General features: G+C 42.6%; 1 protein-coding gene across 17 annotated transcripts in view; it reads right to left on the reverse strand.

Annotated features, from left to right (window-relative positions):
- Positions 1-20,420, reverse strand: part of AAK1 (AP2 associated kinase 1) — a 169,700-nt gene that overhangs the window by 49,154 nt on the left and 100,126 nt on the right. For all 17 annotated transcript variants that reach the window (XM_027072282.2, XM_053200719.1, XM_053200717.1 and 14 more), the window contains 7 exons: positions 15,535-15,656; positions 14,126-14,207; positions 13,490-13,622; positions 9,373-9,476; positions 7,101-7,180; positions 2,779-2,933; positions 1,629-1,939 (listed from right to left, as the gene is read on the reverse strand). In XM_027072282.2, the coding sequence (XP_026928083.1) occupies positions 1,629-1,939; positions 2,779-2,933; positions 7,101-7,180; positions 9,373-9,476; positions 13,490-13,622; positions 14,126-14,207; positions 15,535-15,656 (987 nt within the window). The remainder of the gene's footprint in view (positions 1-1,628; positions 1,940-2,778; positions 2,934-7,100; positions 7,181-9,372; positions 9,477-13,489; positions 13,623-14,125; positions 14,208-15,534; positions 15,657-20,420) is intronic.

Here is a 20,420-nt window from a genome sequence, read left to right on the forward strand (position 1 = left end):
TCTTTAGTAACAAGATTGTGGTCTCTAAATACAATTTCCATTAAAAGGAAATGGAGCTCCTTCAGAGAAATCCAGGTCGAGGTCAAGGGCAGAGTGACCCTGGAAGGGCTTGTTACACTAAATAGCAAGGAAACCATTAAAGACGGCTGGGTCACCACCAAAGGACCCAGGAGTCAATCTGAAAAGACTTCCACTGGCCAAAGCTGGGGCAATTCAAGCATCAAAATAAAATGTTTAAAATGGCAATGCATGGAAATGTATCAAATATGTTAAAATCCCTGAGTTCATGACGATGCTAAAGCAGAACAGAAACCTCTTTGTTCACCATCAGATGACACTAGGAACAAACCCATTCTGAAAACTGGTAAACACGGGGGAAAAGAATCAAGCATTTTTTCTACCTTTTCTGTATAAACAGTACTTCAGGGTCATCAAGTAGTTGAGAAAAATTCTTCACAGAAAAATTCCAGCCCCTCAGGGAAGAGGGGGAAGGTTAGCATACCACCATGTTGCCATCCCTAAGGAGTTAATGGACTTAGGAAATGATCAGCAGTGGCTGCTAAACTGATCAGGGGCATTAAATGAATGGATCAGACAGACACCAAACTCACTGACTGATCTTAATATTAATAAAAGAGAAGACAACCAGACTTTATACGCCTCCTGATGTGATACAACCAGAAGAACAAAGAATGAGTCAACTGAATCAAATATGGAGCAAGCCTCAAAAAATGACCAGTTTACACAGAGGATGGAGGAACATATTAAGTGACCACACAGATGCATCAGCCAAATCCAGAGATGGAAAATACTACAGGACAAATGACCCAGTTTCTTCAAAAAACTGAATGGCAGAGGGGGGAAAAAAAGAGGGAGGGAGATGGCATATGTGAATAAAAGGAGACTTAAAAGATATGTCAATTATTATAAAATGAATATGTTCATAGTAAAAAAATGTAGAAAAGATATATGAAAAGATAATGATAGAAAAAAGATATATCACAACTAAATATAACATGTGGTGGACCTTGTTTGGATCTTGAGTCTAACAAGCCAACTTAAATCATGAGACATCAGGAAGAGTTAAATGTTACTGGATATTTTATAATAATAAGAAATTATTTTAGTATGGTAACGATGCAGTTGTATTAGAAAAAGAAGAGAGAAGAGTCCTTAAAATATTTCCTTTGAGGGGCACCTGGGTGGCTCAGTCAGTTAAGTGTCGGACTTCGGCTCAGGTCATGGTCTCGAGGTTTGTGAGTTCGAGCCCCACATCAGGTTCTGTGCTGACAGTGCAGAGCCTGCTTTGGATCCTCTGTCTCCCTCTCTCTCTGCCCCTTCCCTGCTCATGCTCTTTTGCTTGTTCTCTCTCTCTCTCTCTCTCTCTCAAGAAATATCTCCCTTGCTGAGGTTCCTCCATCCAGGTGAAGAGAAAGGGGTGTGAGTGTCCCAGTGACGGCTCCACTACTCAGTGTTTTCTAGTATTTACCTCTGGGAGAAGCAATGATGTCATGTCTAGTGGCTCTCTGCCTTCCCAGGGCTTCTCAAGGAAGATGCCTGTACCTACTGGGCCTTTTCGCAGCACTGTCTCAGATATGCCAAGCAAAAGAAGACTGTGAACAGCTTACCTGTTGAGCCTGCTGAGCCTGCTGCTGCTGCTGCTGCTGGTAAAACGTGCCTGCAGGCTGCTGGGAAGATGGCGGTGGCTGCTGCTGCTGTGGCTGTGGCTGCTGTTGCTGCTTGAGGAAGAGTTGCTGCTGGTGCTGGGGGGTAGCCTGGGCTGGAGTGGGCAGAGCCTGGGCTGGAGTGGGAGGCGTCTGCTGTGGGGTGGGTGGAGCCTGTGGCTGCTTGGGCTGAGACTGCGGTAGAGGCTGGCTGGGTTGGGGCTGGGTTTTGGGTTGGGGAACACTGGCTAAAAGGCCAGGCTGATTGCTGGATCCTGTAATGAGAATAAACTCCATATAACGGCCCAAAATTCTTCCAGACGAAAACAGCTTGCTTTCTCTCTTGCCAAAGCAATAAAGAGGGGGGTGATAAGTGGACCAACAGCCCCAAGATCCACGTGCTCCTGTCTTCGCACTTCTTCTCGCTAAACTACGTGCGTCATATTTTTCAAAACAAGGTTCAGTAAGATGCCCCTGCACACAAACATGATCTTTGCACTTACTGGCATTCTTTCGGACAAAAGCATTCTTTGATGTTTTACATGTAAGTTATGCAACCCCAGTCTAGATGCCTGGCTATAAGCAGATAACTACCAAATTCATCAAAAACAGCTTCCTAATAGGGGAAGTAATGACTAAGTTCAATTACTTGATAATTTAGATCCTCTAAACTAAGTTATCTTATTAGAACCAGAATACCAAAACAGAGTGGTAACAGATACTTTAAGAAACAGAACATTAAAGAAACAATTCCTCTGTCAAAAAGAGGAGGGTCTTGTTTCTTTAAAAGCAAAGAGAAATATAGGAAATAAAAAGGAAGGCATGGGATGAATGGACCAAGCCACAAAATGAGGACCAAGACTAGAAAAAATGAGTTATCAGGCTTCAGTGGTCATGGAGGTCCCCCACAAAATTCAGTGAGAGGATTCTCCTTTGGACAGCCACTTGCCATATAATTTCAATGGGAGTTCACCTCTTGTTCCTGAAGGCAAACCATTATTTCTTTTGTGCCTCTGAATTCCATTCCTGAAGGAAAAGTAGGCTTCCCAAGACTTGTGTAATGTCCAGGATAACAAAGAGGTATACCAAATTTCAAACCAACCTAGTTACTGACCTGCAACCTGGGGCAGGGGCTGAACTGTGGCCCTCTTTCGAGGTGTCAAAGCTGGCTGGATGGGAAGGATTCCTGGGTTTGGTTGAGTCTGCCCAGCCTTAGGCCTCTGACGTGGTGCAATTGAAGTCTCTGTTGTGGGAATGGGATCTGTCAGTCTAGGAAAGGAAAGGGGAGAAAACAGATTCATGTTAAAGTGTGGGAAGGTGAGGAGGGGTAGACAGAGTACTTGATAGATTGATTGGCTTTCCCATCCACACCTATCCAAATCTTCCAGATCTGCTTAATCACATCTGCCAAAGGGTGTTCCACAGGGTATTATGTGTTACAAGATGTTATGAAGAAAGGTTTGGTGGGAAATAAGTTTTAACACACTGTTCAAAATATACCAAGCAGACTTCTTTCCAGAAGAACTTTTCACCTATGAATGTGTATGCAGAACTTCGAAGACAGCACTATACAGAATACAATGTTTCTCTAGCTAATCTGACCTTGGGACCCTTATAATACCATGTCAAAATAGTCTCTCGACAATAAAAAGCATGCAAATGAGTGAATCCAATAAGGCAACTAAAAGGAATAAGTAAATAGTTTAAGATAAAGGATTTGGGGAATATGACACATATCTATTTCCTCCAATACATGTGTTCTTCTTTCCAGGGTAATAAAATGCTTAGCTCTTGTACACATTAAATTCATACAATGTTATATGTCAAATATATTTCAATTAAAATTTTTTTTAGCTGGGAACCGGGCCACAGAGTAAAAATCACATTGCCTAGCCTCTCTTATAATCAGATGTGGCCAATGCATCTAAGTTTTGGCCCTACATGGGAAACCAGATTGTTATATGGTAATTTCTAGAAACCTTAAGAAATAAGTAGTGTATGCCATTTGTTTCTCCTCTTCTTCTTTGGCTATTCCTTCATCCTGTTGCTTGGAGCAGGGATGCTACCATCTTGGTCTGTGAGGTCACGGCCACAATCATAGAGATGGCATGGACTACTTACCTCCAGACTTTGCTTACTTGAAAGAAAAGATAAATATCTATCTTATATGACCCACTATCATTTTGGACTCTCTTTAACTCACAGCCAAATCTAATCCAAATTAATACAGGGAGGACTGCTGTATGGTCTACTTGCTCCTTATGATGGTGCTAAAGTTCAGATGGTAACTTCCATTCATTTAGAGCAGTCCAGGCAGCTGGCTACTACCTAACTCAGATCAGAGTAGTTGACTTTTTTTTTTTTAACGTATTTTAAATTAAAAACATTTTTATTTTATTTTTTAAATTTTTTTAAAAGTTTATTTATTTTAGAGAGAGGGAGAGAGAGAGAGAGAGACAGAGTGAGCAGGGGAGGGGCAGAGAGAGAGGGAGACACAGAATCTGAAGCAGGCTCTAGGCTCTGAGCTGTCAGCACAGTGCCTGACGCGGGGCTCGAACCCACGAACCGTGAGATCATCACCTGAGCTGAAGTCGGATGCTTAACTGACTGAGCCACCCAGGTGCCCCTCCAAGAATATTTTAGAGAGAGAGAGCATGAGCAGGGGAGAGGGGAAGAGAGAGAGAGAGAGAGAGAGAGAGAGAGAGAGAGAGAGAGAGAATGAGAATCTTAAGCAGGTTCCATGCTCAGCATCCCAATATAGAGCTTGGTCCCACAACCCTGGGATCATGACCTGAGCCAAAATCAGGACTCAGACGTTCTATCAACTAAGCCACCCAGGTACATCACAGTAGTTGTCTTTTGAAAAAGCACTTTAGAGTATAACTAAAGTTAAGGCCAAAAAAGCTTCATGAATATTTCCAAAATATGTGTGGCACAGCCTCCATCAAATGCAAAGCAGGAAGCAAAGCAGCCAGCCCCATGTCCTTCCCTATGACATATCTCCATTGTGGACCCTGAGGCTTTTCCTCTGAAATCCTGCAAGAAGGCTGTTCTTGTGCGGGGTAGAAAACTGATAATATAAAAGCTATTTTATTTAGGGGGGCTGTAACCTGGGGAAGGGTAGGAGGGAAAATGGGACAGATTTGGAGAAGAGGAAAAAGGTGTAAGAAAAATAAAGCTAAGGGTGAGAGAGTCAAAGAGACTTCTATAGAAACCAAATACTAAGAACCTCCACACTGGATGGATTTCTCTTAAGGGTAACATCCTAGAGATAAAAGGATTTGGAGTCAAACAAAACTATATTTGAGTTTAGCTCCCCGTTAACTGTGCAATAATAGGTATGTCATTTTACTTCTTCTTGCCTTGGGTCCCTTATGTGTAAAAATGAGAAAATAATACATCATGAGGCAGATGTGAACATCAAATGCATCAATGACTGTAAACCTGTTCTTATGAACTGTAGAGTACTCAAAATGTTAGTCTATATGAGTTCAATGTGCTGTGAAAAAATACAGACCCTGAGGCCAGGAGCTCTGGCTCTACGTTGTCCTATCTATGTGCTTGTGAACAAATCACTTAACGTACAGAGCAGAGTATGGATGCTGAAGTTCTGGGTTTCTTACTAACCACATTGATTAACTGCCTTGGGCAACTTATAATTTGGAGTCTGTTTCCTCATCTGTAAAATGAGAACAACAGCAATAACTCAGATTCATTTCAAGGAAAATAAAGTCATCTTATTTATATAAAGAACTTGGTATGGTCTGGTACACATGATGCCTCAGTGAAGAGTGGTTACTTCAAAACTAGAGTTAGAAAGAAAAACTCACCGCTCGGGACTGGGGAGTAAATATGAGAACACAAATGAAATCATTGCAAATTATAGATAACCCAAATCTCTTGGCTGTAAGGTCTGTGTATTCTCGCAGCATTACTGAATCCATACAAACCAACAGCTTGGGCACTCTACAGCTTATAGAACAGTTTCACGGGACTGATGCATTTGCTGTTCACATCTGCCATATGAGGCAGGTATTATTTTCTCCATTTTACACTCAGAGCACCACTCAAATGGTAGGTTACTGTCACTGTTATAAATGTGTGGGCTTTGCGGGAATGGATCCTTGCTTAGCCTCAGTACCCACCATATTTGGGCCTGGTGAAATATGCCCATAAACCCAAATGCTCAGCTAATCAAATCAGCCCCCAAAGAAATTTCCAGAGGTGAGCATGGCAGAGTTAGGTAAGAAAGACTACAAAATAACAACATGGATATAGTTTGCTAAGTTTGTTAAAAAGAAGTATTTTAGAGCCACATCAGCATTTATATTTATTCTATAAATATTTAAGAATGTTTTAAAATGTAGAAATTATTTTACTCCTCTATGAAAATTCACATATTCCCATGTAAGGTACCCTGTTGACAGTTTGCTGGTAATGTTTCCTTGGCATAGGAACACGGTGGAAAAAAAAAAAGGCATAAAATGTCTCCTCGACTACCCTCAGCATTTGCCATTTGGAAGCATGGCAGCCATGAGGATATGCCCTGCAGACCTTCAACATGTAAGGGGTGCAAAGACCATGTGCCCCAGCTGCTGTGCCCCTGAAATCCACTGCCATGTTCGCCCTGAGGCCATGCTTCCCACAGGCTGCTGTCAGCCTTTGCACCCCAGTCACAGGGATATTAAAGTTGGCCTGTTTCTGGAACACCGGGACTCCTCTGGTAGCTGACCTTGGCTTGAGGATTCCCGGACACCTTTGGTGAACTTTCTTTAAATTGTGTGGCAGTTTCTAGGTCACTTCCACCCAATCTTCCTTCCTCTCTCTGGTCTAGACTTCCATTGCCTTCTGATGATTCTCCCAGCCTTCTGTGGCTCCCTCCCTAATTTCTCTCACAGCCAAATAAAATCCTAGCTTCTTCAATCCTCTCTTGGCATTTGTTTCTTCAAAGACCCCACACCCCATGGTATGTGATTAACTAAGCTCCACAAGCTCTCCTGCTATTGTTCATGGAGTCAGTGCCTTGACCTGCACTCTCCTGATATGGCCAGGGCCACAGGAAGTAAGAAAGAAGGGGAGGTGAAGGACTAGGGTGGTGAACCAGGCTACACGAGGGTCAGGACACACGTCTAGGACCCTCTGGTACTAGCAGTATTTAAAGTCTGCTGTTGCCTCGTCTCTGAATGCCCCTGTGCCTCTTCCCAAGCTAAAGAAACAGCTGCGGAGTTCTTGATTCTCTTTCAAATGTATATCACTGTGTTTCACTATGTTCCTCCCTGCACTCCCACAGAACAGTTTCTGCCTAGAAGAGACAGAACTTGCTCTCCTGCTCTGTGTGGCCTCGGGCCACAGCAGTGTAACAGTCACAAGGCACCTTCCCTTGCCACTGTGGCAGCGGGTGCAGGACATGTGCATGCTCAGGCAGGCACTTCTTACCTGGCCTTTGGCTGGGTCTTTTTTGCAGCTGCCTCACTGGCTTTCACTGGTTCAGGAAGCTTTGCAGGAATGGGAGAGTTCTAGAAAATTGAAAGGAAACCAGAAAAGGACATTGCAGATTTCTTTATAAAAGAATAACCAGTATGACTGGGCCGATGGAAATACATGTCAGGGTGTTCCAGAGGGGCTTCCAGACCCTGATGTCTATTAGAGGGAAGGGAAGTCAACCAAAGGTAGATCGCACCAGACTCAGCCCCACTCAGGGAGGCAGCATATCGGAGAGGAGTACAGAGCAGCCTGTGTGCAGCACACTCCACCCCTGCCTCCTCCCAACCTTCTGGACCCTTTGCTTCCTTGTGCACAGCTTAGAGGTGATGTTACGAAAGGAATGGGAAAGAGATGTCTGTAACCTGTGTTAGCATTTAAGCTATCAGCTAGACCTTAGAGAAGTCAGCGCTAACCATCAGTGCACCCAGCCGGGGTTCACTCTGTCTTCTGCTTGAATGCTGGGAGAAAACCACGGCTACGACCCATCTGGTTGCTGAGCCAGTGCCTCTCACGGTGCGTGAGGCACCCCTCAACCCACAAGGCCAGTAGAACTCCTCCCAGCTGGATTCTGCGTCGGCCACCTAATACCAGCTCTCAAGGGAGTCCTATTGTCCCTGACCACATGACAACTGCTTAGCACTGCTGAGAACCAAATGGCCTGAGACTTGTGAAGCTTTTTCTTTTTTTTTTAATGTTTATTTATTTGAGAAAGAGACAGTGTGAGCAGGGGAGGGGCAGAGAGAGAGGGAGACAGAATCTGAAGCAGGCTCTAGGCTCTGAGCTGTGAGCACAGAGCCTGATGTGGGGCTTGAACTCATGAACCGCAAGTTCATGACCTGAGCTGAAGTCGGACAGTTAACCAACTGAGCCACCCAGGTGTCTCATGCAGCTGACTTTTTAAAAACTGGTTACCAATCTGAATGCTTTCAATTATGTTTCAGGTTATTTAACTTTATGAATGGGGAAGGAGGACAGCAAAAGAAAAACAAGGCCATGTTGGGTTCCTGTACAGGATTCCTCATTTTAATCTGGAAACCCAACAAATGGAATACTAGCAATAGTACATATTTAGGCTTTTAGGAGGGACCGCCCATTTCCTTCATGTTTCCAGGTGGGGAGAATTTCTGCTAGAATATCTCTCCTTGCTTCTCTTCCACTCTCCAAACATTCCTCTCCCAAGAGAGGAGCATAACTTATTTGACTGATACGACCGGGAGAAAAAAGTGAGCTTGCCTGGCTCACCTGTGCGCTCCCTCCTTTAGGGTAGAGTCTTCTCTCCAGAATCAGGCACTCCCAGCTCAGTCATGTGGATCTAATGTTAGGGAGCCTGACTGGTCAAGCTACGTTCTCTGACTCAATCTTATTAGTAATAAAGCCAATACTCTGAGTTCCGTCTGAATGATTTCCACATCTGATTCCAAATGTGGGAGTGAAAGAGGAGTGTTCTTTATCAGCACCCTCAAGCCCCCACAGTGACATCAAAAGTACATTATTGGGAAAATTGAGAAGATAATTTCAGATTAGAACTTATTTATTACGGCAGCCATTAGTAAAATGTTCAAGGGAGCTGGATTACAATATGACATGAAAAATATGCTAAGACCATAAAAAGGGTGTTTGCAAGCACTATACTCTGAAAGCTGCAGAGTGTAGAGCTTAGGATTACTAAAGTGTAGAAAACATTCTTATGGCCTGATGTATGTGGGGAGGGTGGTGGAAAAGGAGTGTGTTATAGGTGGCAGACAGCAGAAGCAGAATCAAGAAAGTTCTGCTGCAATAAAGGAGAAAAGGGACAAAGGACAAGAGGCTTGCGTTCCAGTAGGTATGTGGGCAAGTCCAGAGGCCTGCCTTAGGAAACCAGCCTGCCTTACCACTGCTAGGTAAATACAGTAGGCACTTGGATCTTAGTGAACTGAGGAAGTTGACAAGACAGTAAGTTGGTCAATCTTCACCCAAAGTGTTCAACTCAGTCCTGAGGGAGCTTTCTCTCTTTTTTTTTTTTTTTTTTTTGGTGTAATTGCCTAGTTTAAATTGCCATAGTTAAATTCTATGGGAAAATTGGGTTCTCTTTATAGTAATTGCTTCATACTTAGCTTTGCTTGAACACCTCCTATCAGATAAAACAAAGGACATCTATAATTGTTAAGCAGCTGGTTAACACCTCAGGAATTTTAAACAACAATTTGATAATGTTTACTTCCCCTAAAAAGCATCTTTCACATACCTGTACATTAGGAATTGGGCATTCTTTCTTGAGTAGTTTGAATGAGAAGTAGGACACCTGGTAAATATCTGGCCTTTTGTCAGGGTCTGGTTCCAACATATACCCTAAGGCAAACATATGTGAATTTACTTAATAATATTCTAATACTTATTATATTAGCTAGGAAGTATAATTTCTGTTACCAAATGTTATTTTCATTTTTATTTCTCATAAAAGTCAGACAGTATAATTAGCTCTTTTCCTCCCCTCTCAGAAATGAAAGCTATAACTTCCCGAACATTTGTAACATCCACAAGAAAGTAACAAAATTTCTGAACTGTAACAAAGATACCTGAAGTTCACCTTCTGTGACTTGTGCAACAGGGACTCAAGCAAACTCTCAATATGAAAGTTACCACCTTCATATTCTGGTACCTAGGAAGTTATGGAGTCTTGCTTCTGCCTTCCTTAGTTCATGATATCTTGCTAAACAAATGATTATCCTTGATAATTATAATCAAAACTCAGTGGGTTTTTTTTTCACTTTCTTTTCTTCTTCCTCTTCCTCCTCCTCCTTTTCTTCTTCTTCTTTTAGTAATCTCTACTCCTTACGTGGGGCTAGAACTCACAACCCTGAGATCAAGAATCTCATGTTCCACTGAATGAGCCAGTCAGGTGCCCTTCAAAACTCCAACTTTAAAAACTGACTATAGACATTGGGGTACAAGTGCCCCTATGCATCAGCACTCCTGTATCCTTTGGGTAAATTCCCAGCAGTGCTATTGCTGGGTCACAGGGTAAATCTATTTTTAATTTTTTGAGGAACCTCCACACTGTTTTCCAGAGTGGAGTTTGCATTCCCACCAACAGTGCAAGAGGGTTCCCGTTTCTCCACATCCTCTCCAGCATCTATAGTCTCCTGATTTGTTCATTTTAGCCACTCTGACTGGCATGAGGTGGTATCTCAGTGTGGTTTTGATTTGTATTTCCCTGATATATACACAATGGAATACTACGTGGCAATGAGAAAGAAAGAATGAAATATGGCCTTTTGTAGCAACGTGGATGGAACTGGAGAGTGCTATGCTAAATGAAATAAGTAATACAGAGAAAGACAGATACCATATGTTTTCACTCTTATGTGGATCCTGAGAAACTTAACAGAAGACCATGGGGGAGGGGAAGGAAAAAAAAATAGTTAGAAAGGGAGAAAGCCAAACCATAAGAGTCTCTTAAAAACTGAGAACAAACTGAGGGTTGATGGGGGGTGGGAGGGAGGGGAGGGTGGGTGATGGGCATCGAGGAGGGCACCTGTTGGGATGAGCCTGGGTATTGTATAGATACAAATCTGACAATAAATTTCATATTTAAAAAAAAGAAAAAAATTTAAGAACTGACTTATTATTCCTTTGTTGGAGATATTAACTGGTTTCCATTCTAAAAGAAATTACAAAATAATAAACACATCTCTACTTTTACATGATCTATAGAACACTTGTTTATTTCCAGGTCCTTTAAGCTTCTGCCCTGAAGCTGGAAAAATCCCCAGGAAAAAATCTTTCTGAAGACACAGAGACAGACACATGCATACACACCAACAACGATGCAAGGCAATTTACTGTTTAAGGAATCAAATGAATGGTTTGAACACCAAGTGCAGGCAAGACTGATGAGGCTGCAGTCTTGCGGAGGACTTACAGAAGAAGCAGGGTTTGGGCTGGGCCTTGAAGGCACGAAAGAGTTTAGTCAGTCAGGGGAAAGAGGAGAAAGAGATATTCTCGATGACAGAACAGTCTGTCTGGGCAAAAACAGACTTGAAGAAAGGCAAAAGAGTGCCCTGTTGTGAGGAAATGCAGGTGCCAGAAGGACAGAACAGATTTCCTTGTCAGGGAACACAGGGAAATAAGGCCGGGTGGGTGGGGGTGGGGAACCAGAGTATGAAGGGTCTGAAATGCCACGCTGAGAAGCTGGGCCCTACTGTAGGACCACTGGCAAATCATGACGTTTACTAATAGGGACCTGACAGGGCGGCATTCTGTAAGACTGATCTCATGGTGAAGCGGTGCTCGGACGACTGAGGGAGGAGGGAGACAGCTGGCCAGTCCACCAGTACAGGCATGAGTTGGCCAAGTCTCTATATACCGTGGTGACAGTGATGGGAACAGAGAATGGGATGGGACCAGGAGAAACTCCAAAGAAAGAATGCTGCTTAGAAAATGGCTGACTCTTTACTCTGTCTTATGAGCCAGATCTAAACCTTAAACTTCAGTTATCCAGGCTTGAATGGTGACACCACTGATAGAAACTGAAAACAGAGGGGAACTGTGTATTGGGAGTAAATGGGCAATCACAATAAATTTTAGAACTGTGACCTTAGAGAGACCATGGAATCTTCAAGTAGTTTGTAAACTGAAATAGGTCAGAGCTTGGAAAGATGTCAGTGTCAAAGACTTGCTTTTCCCAGTATGAACGTGCTGTCCAAATGTGAAAAAAAAAATGTATTACAAAATTATCCTACCATTCTAGCATCAAATTTGGCCATTTTCTTATCTATCTCCTTCCAACCTTCATTTACGAAGCTGCAATTCTAGAACAGTAGTCCCTCCTTATCCATGGGGGACACGGTCCAAGACCCCCAGTGGACGCCTGAAACTGCGGATAGTACTGAATCCCATATATACTATGTTTTCTCTTCTACACACACACCTATGACAAAGCTCAATTTATAAGTTAGGTACAGTCAGAGATTAACAACGATAATAAAGTAGAGCCATTATAACAATATGCTGCAATAAAAGTTATGTGAATGTGGCCTCTCTCTCTCTCTCTCAAAACATCTCATTATACTGAACTCACCCTTCTTGTGACAATGTGAGAGCACAACATGCCTACGTGGTGAGATGAAATGAGGTGAATGACACAGGCACAGTGACGTAATGTTAGGTTACTACTGACCTTTCTGACTAGATGTCAAAAGAAGGACCATCTGCTTTCTACTGCAGTCAACTGCGGGTAACTAAAACCGTGGAAGGCCAAACCACGGATAAGGAGGGACTACTCTAATGCTTTACCTCTGAAAACAGTTCAACAACCATTGAATGCCATAGTCCATTTATTTAAATACCCTCTCCCTCCTTTTTTTGGTTAATAAACAGAAGAAGTTGATTGATAAAATTGGCACTGTGGAATAGGTAGTGATCTCAAAGCTGTAACTATGTTTTTATTTTGGGGGTTTTTTGTTTGTTTGTTTGTTTTGAGAAAAGCTGTAACTATGGTAACTTGGGTAAGTTACCTATACTGTCTCAGCCTCAGTTTCCTCATTTGTATAACGGGGATAATTATATTTACTACATAAGACTTGAAGAACTAAATAAGGCACAAGTAGGCCCTTAACAAATGTCAGATGCTCCACCCCACATTTGCTTCTGTTTTCTTCAGTACAGCCCCACCCAGGACCCAAACTGGGTCACTCAAGATTTATAACCCATAATGGTTAAAATTCAGATGCTGAATCCCTTGACCAATGCAAAAAGATGACAAAATATCGCTTTCACATTTGCGCACAAGGGCTTGTGCAAAGATTGCTTGTTCTGCCATCTGGTTAATGAATTAGTACATATGCTTGCTGTGACGATGCAAAAGAGTGGGGAATCTTAAAAAACATTTCAAACAAAGCGTTGAGCTTAAATGCTTGTTATCAAAATCCAGGGATTAACCTAAAGAGAGAAAAAAAACCTAGTCCCACAGAGTTATACAGTCTTAATTATGTATTCACTCCAGCCAACGCACAGCAATCATTTCAATTTGAGTTGCTTCCAGTTTTGCAGAGATGAATTTCTTATCACTTGATAGGAGTCAGCTGGACTCTTTCATACTGACTGCAAGAGAACAGAGCGGTACTGTACTGCTCAAAGCACTGTTAGGATTTCTGCTCAAGCCTAAGAGAGTTTAGATTTCTAGCAAAAAGACCTACCACTCGAACTAGACACTGTGGTATTATCTTTGAGTGACCCACTATTATCGACTTATCTATCTTTGCATCCAACCCATCACTCCTGGGATCTAATCCCTTTGTCCCCCCAGTTCATTCCTAGAGATTGGAGATAAAAATATGAAACCAGAAACTTGAGATACTTACTAATTAGGCAGTGCATGTCTTGGGAATATCGAGAGTTATCAGGAATTGTGAAGTTTCCGTCACAAATTGCCACCTGACTCTCTCCAAATGGCAAAGTGAAGTAGCATAATTTATACAACAAACATCCAAGAGCCTAAAAAAAATAAAGCAGATTGCTACGAGTGGTTTATTTACCATAACTGCAAATGGGTCTACTGAGACATACTGGCATCATCCACACTTACTAGCAGATATAAAAGCTACGTACTATTAACCTATTAGAAGAAACCTGAATTTAGAACTCAGCACCACTATTTAGCTGCTGAGTTACGATATTTCTACCAGCATTACCAAATGGTGTTCCGAAAAAGAACAAGTATTTCAGTTATTTTGCTCTTAGGAACTAGTAACACATATATGAAAACCACCTAAATAATGGGCAGGTCACCTGAATAATTTTCACAGAGCTCTAAAATAATTTCCTTTGACATGCTTCACGGAGCAGTGGCAGGTCACCCCGAGAATAACTCTGAGAGATAGGGAGACAGTGATATGGTACAGTGGCCACGCTTGCTATGGCACTGCCTGGATTAGACTTGGGAATTTACAGTCAAGACTGCTGGTATCTGAGATGCGGATAGGTTAGTTGACACCTACCCAAATGTCTGCCTTCGTAGTGATGATTTTGCCACTGTACAGGTTGACCATTTCTGGTGCTCGATAGGACAGCGTTGTGTATCTACAATCAAGAGATTTGGTTTTTGTTAAATATGTCAATGCTATCGTTAAAAACCAGGGGTAGCAGAAATACTTTTTAAATACATTTATGTTTCTATTAATAAAGTCTAGTTCCCTGGGAGCAATCTGCAGAAGAGAGTAGGAAATAGTAGTGTAGATAAAATGAAAAGCTGTCCTGGGTACACACCCATGGCCCTTTAGAAGCAGCCCTTCTATCTGAGAGCGTGTGGCAACCCAGACGCTAAGGCACTTAAATAAACTCTAAAAGCAACTTTTCTTGGGTCCTCAAATGAAAAAATCTTCTTCTGCAAATCCTTACTGTTCGATATCATGTCTTGCTGATTTGTTTTTAAAAATAGTAATTTCCTTAAGCGTGGCTCAATGCTGATGTGTAATACTGGCTGAGACACTGCACAACAGCAAAAAGAATAGCTGAGGTGGGAGGTGGACGAATCTCTGCTGCCGGAAGAGGAATGAAGCAAGAGTTTTCCCCTTATCTCTGGCTCAAGGAAAGAGGAGTACAAGCTCCGCTTCAAAGAGCATCTTGGTGTGGCCAAGCATGTGACTTATGCTGCTTGAGTCTCTAAAGCCCACAGGGCACCGTGCTCTAGGTGTCCACCAGAGCCTTGGACCAGAAGTCTTCCCACCCCAGGCTTGGCTGCCAAGAGTGATGCAGGAAAGGAGACTGAGGGTCAGGATACAGGTGTGCATACTAGACTTCTGGATTATTAGTAGTATTATGGCCTGTGAACAATCTAACACTCTTGACAATAGGGGAAAATGGGTCAGGTTCTTAACTGGAGCCAGAAATTTAAAGAAGCTTTTTCTCATGGCAGTCAGTGATTCAGTATCTGTAGAGACTTCACATTCCTACTTACCATTAATTCCATTAGATTGGTGACCTCCTTAGGAGCAAGAAGGAATACACAGCAATGCAGGGTTCAGTGAAAAGCACATCCAACTGACTGGTAATGTCATAGTTGTTGTGATTCCGCTTAAAAACATCACAGTACTTCTATGGTTTGTGTACCATTCAGCTTTTTAAGGGCTGTGCGACTTAAGTCAAAATATCTATGTACAGTGACCACTGGTCCATTAATAAAGCACTGTATGATTCCTTCATTTTACGCTATTGACCAACGCTTGCAAACCACTCCACAGCCTCCTCTTAAAATCAAACAATCCCACTGCCCAACACGATGCTCTGAGACAAGGGGGGCCATGACTAGCACCCTGGTCTTTCCACCCTGACCTTCTCATCCAGAAGCTGAAAGTAATGTTGCTGATCTGCAAATGGACGAAACTCCAAAAGAAGAGGAAAGGCTTACTTCTTAATCTCATCTTCTACTGCATTGACTCCCTCAGTTTGTGGATTCTGAAATTTGTTGGTGGCGCTTCCAAAGTCACACAGGACATAGTGGCCTCGGTCATGCAAGAGGATATTTTCAACCTGAAAAACATTCCCCAACCACCCGATCCAAGATATTATTTAGTAATGCATATGAAAATCTGGTTCATAGTCACATAAATATTCTATTTCTGATAATCCCACTAATATGCACAGGAAAGTTCTTCCCCACCAAGTATCTCGCCAGGGGTCATCCCAAGTGAACAAAAAGAAAAGCACAGTAACAGGGTAAAATGAGAGTAGAGGGGGTAAATAGAGGAAAGTCCACAATGGGGAAATGAGTCCCATTTACCTAGATTTCCAGCTACATTCCTCACCTTGGCAGAAACAGTCCTAACACTTTTAAGTCTCTGTATCTTTTTTCATGCTTTTCTCTCCATCTAGAATACTCTCTATGACCTCCACCCCCTTAGCCAACTATCAATATCCCATTCATCTTCCGAACTCCAGTTCAGATGCCACGTCTTCTTTGAAGCCTTCCTCAAGCACCCACTCAGACAAATGTCACTCTTTCCCCATGGCCCTTCAGTACTTCATTCTTCCTGACATCAGTGATTTCACTTGAGTCTTATACATGCATATATCAATTTCTTTACTACAGTAAGTTAGAATTTCCAGAATTAATAAACATTTGCTGTATTTTAGTTACGTCTCAAAGTGATTAAAGGCCTGTGGGCAAATGTCCAGTTTTCCTGTTGAAGTATTACCTTATCTTTCTGCAGATGAATGCTTTGGGCAGCGAGTTAGCAGTTCCAGGTAGAAGGGAGCTTACAAAGACCAGAAGCTACAGAAATCTCTGGTATCAAAGGAGTATGCCAGTGCAAGAATAACTCCAAAATAGTGGGCACTTCTGTACTCAGGATGTACTGAGTCATTTTTGGTCTACGTGAATTGCGTTGACCGGTATGTTGGAGGACAGACCTAGCTATGCGTGGGCAGTAAAATGGCGGCCAAAAAATCTTGTTAGGCCAGTAAGTCTATAGTCGCCATTGTCTTTTGTCTTCAGCCTTCCAAAGACTGATCACCTTCGGAAAACAAAGGCCAGAGTCTACTATAGGCTCCTTAAAGACAAACACCATCTCGGGGCGGCTCAGCCACCCATCTGGGTTGGCTCAGTCGGGTTGGGCGTCTGACTTCGGCTCAGGTCATGATCTCACAGTTTGAGTTCGAGCCCCGCGTCAGGCTCTGTGCTGGCAGCTCAGAGCCTGGAGCCTGCTTCGGATTCTGTGTCCGCTTCTCTCTCTGCCCCTCGCCAACTTGTGCTCTGTCTTTCTGTGTCTCTCAAAAAATAAATAAATGTAAAAAAAAAAAAAAAAAAAAAAGACAAGCACCATCTCTTCATTGCGTTTGTAGTCTTCTCTGCCAGTGCCTACCATTGTGCTTGGTACAGAAATGTTGGTTGAATGGTATAAGTTAAAAAAGAGGAACACATTTAATATTGTGTTTGTGTGTATGTGTGTCTGTCAGAAGCAAGATGGGAGCCACCAAATACCCAGACCCTATTACTGCACATATTGGTTCTTTAAAAAAACAAACAAACAAAAATCTGGTCAACTGTGATAGTCTCTTGTTCCAATACTCGTTTCTACCTATACTTGCTTTAATTCTCCTAAAAATTACATTATGTATTATAAAAATGTTTATAGTTTGTATCTGCTAAATCTAACACCTAAAGTCTTTGCTGTAAACTGATTCTTTTATTTGTTGCCTCTTACTCCTACTGAGTCTCACTCCTGGTACTGTTATGAGGGGTTTTGTTACTGTTGGTGTTAACTCGTGTTCCTTGGAATTCATCTGGGGGAAGCCTATGAGGCCTGAGTTTAAAGTCTATTGTTCTTCCAGAAAGGATATGCTTTTGTACCTGGGGCACTGCTAACCTACAATCACTTTAACCTAGAATTTTGACCCTGGGATTTTTAGCCACATAAGGCAGTATGAACTACGGCTATCATCTCTCATGGATATGCTCTTGTTCTCCAGAGACAAGGCTAAGGGAAGCAAATACTTCTACCATCTACAGCTTTTCAAAAACTCATCAGTTTAACCTATTTACACAAAGTAAAACAGTCAAGCTATCCTGAACATATACTCACTTTAGGAATCTAAAATAATTCCAACAAAACAATACTAATATTTCTAATCTACTTTAGAGGTTATAAACAGAACAGCTACGATTTCCTAAGCTTTTACTATTATGAGTACTACTGTACTCATCACTTTACATGGATTATCCTCATAATAATATAATAATATCCCTGTTTTACAGATGTGGAGAGTGAGACTCACAGTGATGAAGCTGGGAAGCAAACCTAGGCAATTTAATTCTAGAGAAAGGCAGGTAATTACCTTTCTGCCAGGGTAGGAAGCAGATGAATTACTCACAGGCCCCACCCATAAGTATCCAGCAACTGAGGTGGGTATGATGACTATATTTGCCCAGTGTACTGGATGCAAGCTTAAGGACAGGGCTGCCTTGGTCCTTTATGTTCACAAATATCCCATAACAGGAATCTAGTCAATGAGGAACCAGGTGTCTAACCACTAGCTGGGCTGCTTTGCTCAGTGTCTCATAAACATTCCCTGTATCTCCTGGTTTATCATTTTATTCAATTGCTCATTCTCTACCTGTCAAATCATAGCCATTCTTCAGGGCTTTGCTCAAGTCGCAAGTCCTCAGTAAAACTTTCCATGGCTATCCTACAAAATCTGCAGAACTTACTGTCCATAGGAGGGGCTGCCAAAGTAAGACCTTTGGGCCAAATACAGCCATGCCCATTGGTTACTTATCCTCTAGTCTATGGCTGCTTTTGAGCTCCAGTGGCAGAGGTGAGTAGTTGTGACAGACGATCTGGCTGACAAGCCAAAATATTTACTATCTGGTCCTTTGCAGAAGTTTGCCAACTTCTGGTCTATAATTACACTATGCCTGTGTGTCTCCTGCAATACCCAGTCAAGTATTTTACATACACCAGATACCCTTCCATCCCTTATTCAGTATCCATTAGCAGTGATCTCCTTCCTGGTCTCACGTGAAACCATGCATCTCCCATTATATGTGTTCAGTCCCTTCCCAAATTAGTTTCTATTCTTCTAATGCTAGATTGTACATTCTAAAACACTGTTAAGTGAGTTCACGTCAAAATACAAATAAGGTAGTTCCAGGGACCAAAATCACTGGGTTGGGCCAGAGGCAGTGGGGGTGGGGGTGAGGGGGTCAGCGGGAAGGAAAACTGAGTAGACAAAAGACAGAATAACGATGAGGCACATAAGGGTTTTTGTCTTGTTTTTATCCCCCTCACCTAAAAAACTCGGTTTGTATTTCTGGTTAGCTCCAGAGTGGCAGCACTCAGCAGTTATACCATTATCAACCTTCCCATAAAGATAACATTGCACAAGACTGTATTTGCAGGAAAAGCAGTTAAAAAGTAAAGGTGTGTACAAAAGTGGACCTAAAGCCAGAAATACCAACGTAGGGGAAAGCCTTATCAATATCAAAGAAATACTAATGCAGGTAAGAACCATAAGCCCTGCTCCGGTGGCTCTGCAGGTTTGCTGGGAGGATCATGAGACTGAGAAGGTGAACTCGCTTAGCAGCAGCCACCTCAGCAGTGGCCACACCCTCTGCGCCTTCTCAGTCTGTCCCTGTGACTTGTAACACCCGTGGAAACCTCCAAGATCAAGCTGGCCGCTGCCCTTCGTCACCACCAGCACACTTAACACAGAGCCTGGTGCTCGGCAACCACATTGGACCTGGGGGTCAGAAAAGCTCAGGGACTATTTAGATGTCTGACCTTGGACAAACCTTTAAACCTCTTTGGGCTTGTTTCTCATCTGCAAAGTACAGCTAATACTATTTCTATCATGGTTTTTATGAAGCAAGCAAGAGAATGTATGTGACAGCAAACTATAAGTCTCCCTATATAAACCTAAGAAGTTATTACCACTCATTTTAGAGAGACACACACACATTTGAACTCCTACTATATGCCAAGTAGCTTCTGGAGATAAGGTTATGAACAAATCCAAGTTCAGCTGCTCGTGTCGTGTAGATTCTAGTGGAAGAGAGTAAGGAAGTAAATATAATTGCCAGGTGGTGATAACTGTTATAAAAAAAAAAGCCAACAGGTTAAATATATCTAAGGGGAAGAGGGATGCTACTGCAAATGGCACAGTTGGAAAGGTCACTGGGATGAGGTGAGCAGAGACCCAAATGAAGGGCAGCCACAGACCCCCTGGGGGAGGGGCACTCTCAGAGGAGAGGAAGGAGCAGGCTTGAGGCATCTGAGGCACAGAAGCAGGCTACCTTGGCTGGGACAGTACTGTGCTGGGCACTGGTGCCACAAAGAAAACTGAGGACATGGGACTGGGTATACTAAGGGCTAGCGCCCTTGTGAATGGGGAGGCCGGATACTGCTGGGCCTTGGGGAAGTGAAGGACTTAGGTGAGTGAAACTCATAATAGAACCAAAGGCAGAGAAGCAGGAAAGATGACAATAACAATAGTATCAGCAACTAGCAGCACTCACTAGGAGGCACTTTTACCTACAGGATTTCATGAAATTCTTACAAATTCTTACAAAGTCTTACTGTCCCCAGTTAAGAGATGAGAAAATTGAGCCCAGTTGCCTAACATGCCTGAGGTCACTAGGCTGGTAGGGCAGGATGGGGCTCAGTCTGCCTGCGTGCTGAAGCTATACCCTCACCGCTGCACTGATACGCATCATGCCATCAAGGAATGAGGGCAGTTCACACCGGCAACCATGAAGGGAGAGAGAGGACCAGAGCAGCTGACAGAGGACAGACTGAG

The sequence above is a fragment of the Acinonyx jubatus genome, chromosome A3 (genome assembly GCF_027475565.1).
Source record: "Acinonyx jubatus isolate Ajub_Pintada_27869175 chromosome A3, VMU_Ajub_asm_v1.0, whole genome shotgun sequence".
Classification (NCBI taxonomy): Eukaryota; Metazoa; Chordata; class Mammalia; order Carnivora; family Felidae; genus Acinonyx; species Acinonyx jubatus.